Source organism: Arachis ipaensis, chromosome B09 (genome assembly GCF_000816755.2).
Source record: "Arachis ipaensis cultivar K30076 chromosome B09, Araip1.1, whole genome shotgun sequence".
Classification (NCBI taxonomy): domain Eukaryota; kingdom Viridiplantae; phylum Streptophyta; class Magnoliopsida; order Fabales; family Fabaceae; genus Arachis; species Arachis ipaensis.
In genome coordinates, this window is record NC_029793.2 from 21754798 (window position 1) to 21756513 (window position 1716).

Here is a 1716-nt window from a genome sequence, read left to right on the forward strand (position 1 = left end):
CGTTTAAAGTAAGACCAAGAACAATAGGGGCTGCGCTTGGCAACAACGCATCAGGTAACTCGTTACAAACATAGGTGTATATGAGCCATATTGAGGTGTATTTCAAGTGATGCTTGGATGTATTTCAAGTGATTTTCATACAATGTTGTTTCCCTTTTTGTAGGAGATCTACTACCTCAAAAAGTCAATTATAAGGATATTTCTGAAGACAACAAACAAATTTTTAGAAGATTCCAGGAGAAGACCCTAAAAAATCTAACAGATGAGATGATGGCTATTGGTGTTGATAATGAATAGGATCGCCTCATGTTCAAGAGGATTTTCATCCTCTATATACAGATGGCGTTTCTGTTATCAACCACAATAAACAAAATCTTTCCTGTGCACCTGGCACCAATTTTCAAGATGGACACGATAACAGAGGGGAACTGGAGAGCACATGTTCTGAATCTTATCATCAAGGGAATAACAGATTACAATCTGAAAAAGAAAAAGGCAATTGACGGCTGCCTGTTTGCCCTGATGATAGTTTACTTCCATCTATCAAAAAATAAAGACAAGAAAAGAGAAGAAAGACCTCCAGAACCCTGGATTGCCAACTGGACTAGAGAGCAGTTGGTTGAAAGAATGAGAGCAGAAATGGAGGAACATATGGTAAGTGAAAAGAATATCTTGGGTGTATTTTATTTACTTGAATGCTGCTAACTAAAATTTCTAATGTATCAGGGAATTGTAAAGATGGCCGAAACAAAGGAGAAAATGAAAGAAATAAAGAAAAAAGAAAAAAAACAAAAAAACCAAAAAAACAAAAAAAAAAGGAAGGCAAGTTCATTATCATCATCTGAGACTGAAACAACTGAAAGTGAAGTCGATTCTACCTCTGAGTTTGAGACTGAAGAAGACTCAGAGGATTCAACAAGGAAACAACCCACCCGAAAAGCCAAAAAGTAAGTAACATACTTGGATGTATTTTGTTTATCCAGTTGGGTGTATTTTGTGCATTCATTTGGGTGTATTTTGTGCATTCATTTGGGTGTTTTCAAATGATGATTGTTTGTCTTCCAGAATGGAGTCCAAAAAAAGAAAGAAGATTCAGGAGGATTCAGATTCAGAATCTGAATCAAATGATGAGTAATGTTCTGAAATTATTACTGCTTTCCTTTGGGTTTATTATCAAGATTTTATGTATTAACAGAGCGTCTCTTATTAACTTTTAGAAGCGAAGAATCATCACCAGTAGAGAAGCAAAAAACAAAGAAAAAGACTCAGAGAACACCACAAAAGTAAGCACTTCTTTGGATAGTATTTTCTGATCAATTTAATTTTGTATTTCTGATTCATACTTGTTTTTTTTTCCCCAGGACACAATCCAAAAAGAAAAAGGTCATTGTTGAGGATTTATCTCCTGAGCAAGCTCAATCCTATCATGGGTACAGTACTTTGTAAGCTATATTACCGTCTATCATCAAAATTATATTTGTTAACATGTTCTTTTATGCATGTACTGTCAGATCTGAAATTGGAACTGAAGAATTAGATGAATTCTTAAGGGAAAAGAATGAAAAATCTGCTGCACAGGGGTATGTCTTGTTGGGGTGTATATTTTAGATTTTAAGGTGTTTTCTTTGCTGATAATTGTTTCTTGTTTTCCAGGGAGAAGGAAGCTGACATGCGATCGACGGAAGGTCACTATGTCTCATTTGAAACGTAAGAAGC

General features: G+C 35.3%; 1 protein-coding gene across 1 annotated transcript; it reads left to right on the top strand.

Moving 5' to 3' along the window:
- On the top strand, positions 220–1262 carry LOC110266472 (protein FAM133-like). Its single transcript, XM_021111263.1, has 3 exons — positions 220–654; positions 727–947; positions 1066–1262. The coding sequence occupies exons 1-3, from the start codon at positions 307–309 to the stop codon at positions 1133–1135; spliced, it is 639 nt and encodes a 212-aa protein (XP_020966922.1). The 5' UTR covers positions 220–306; the 3' UTR covers positions 1136–1262.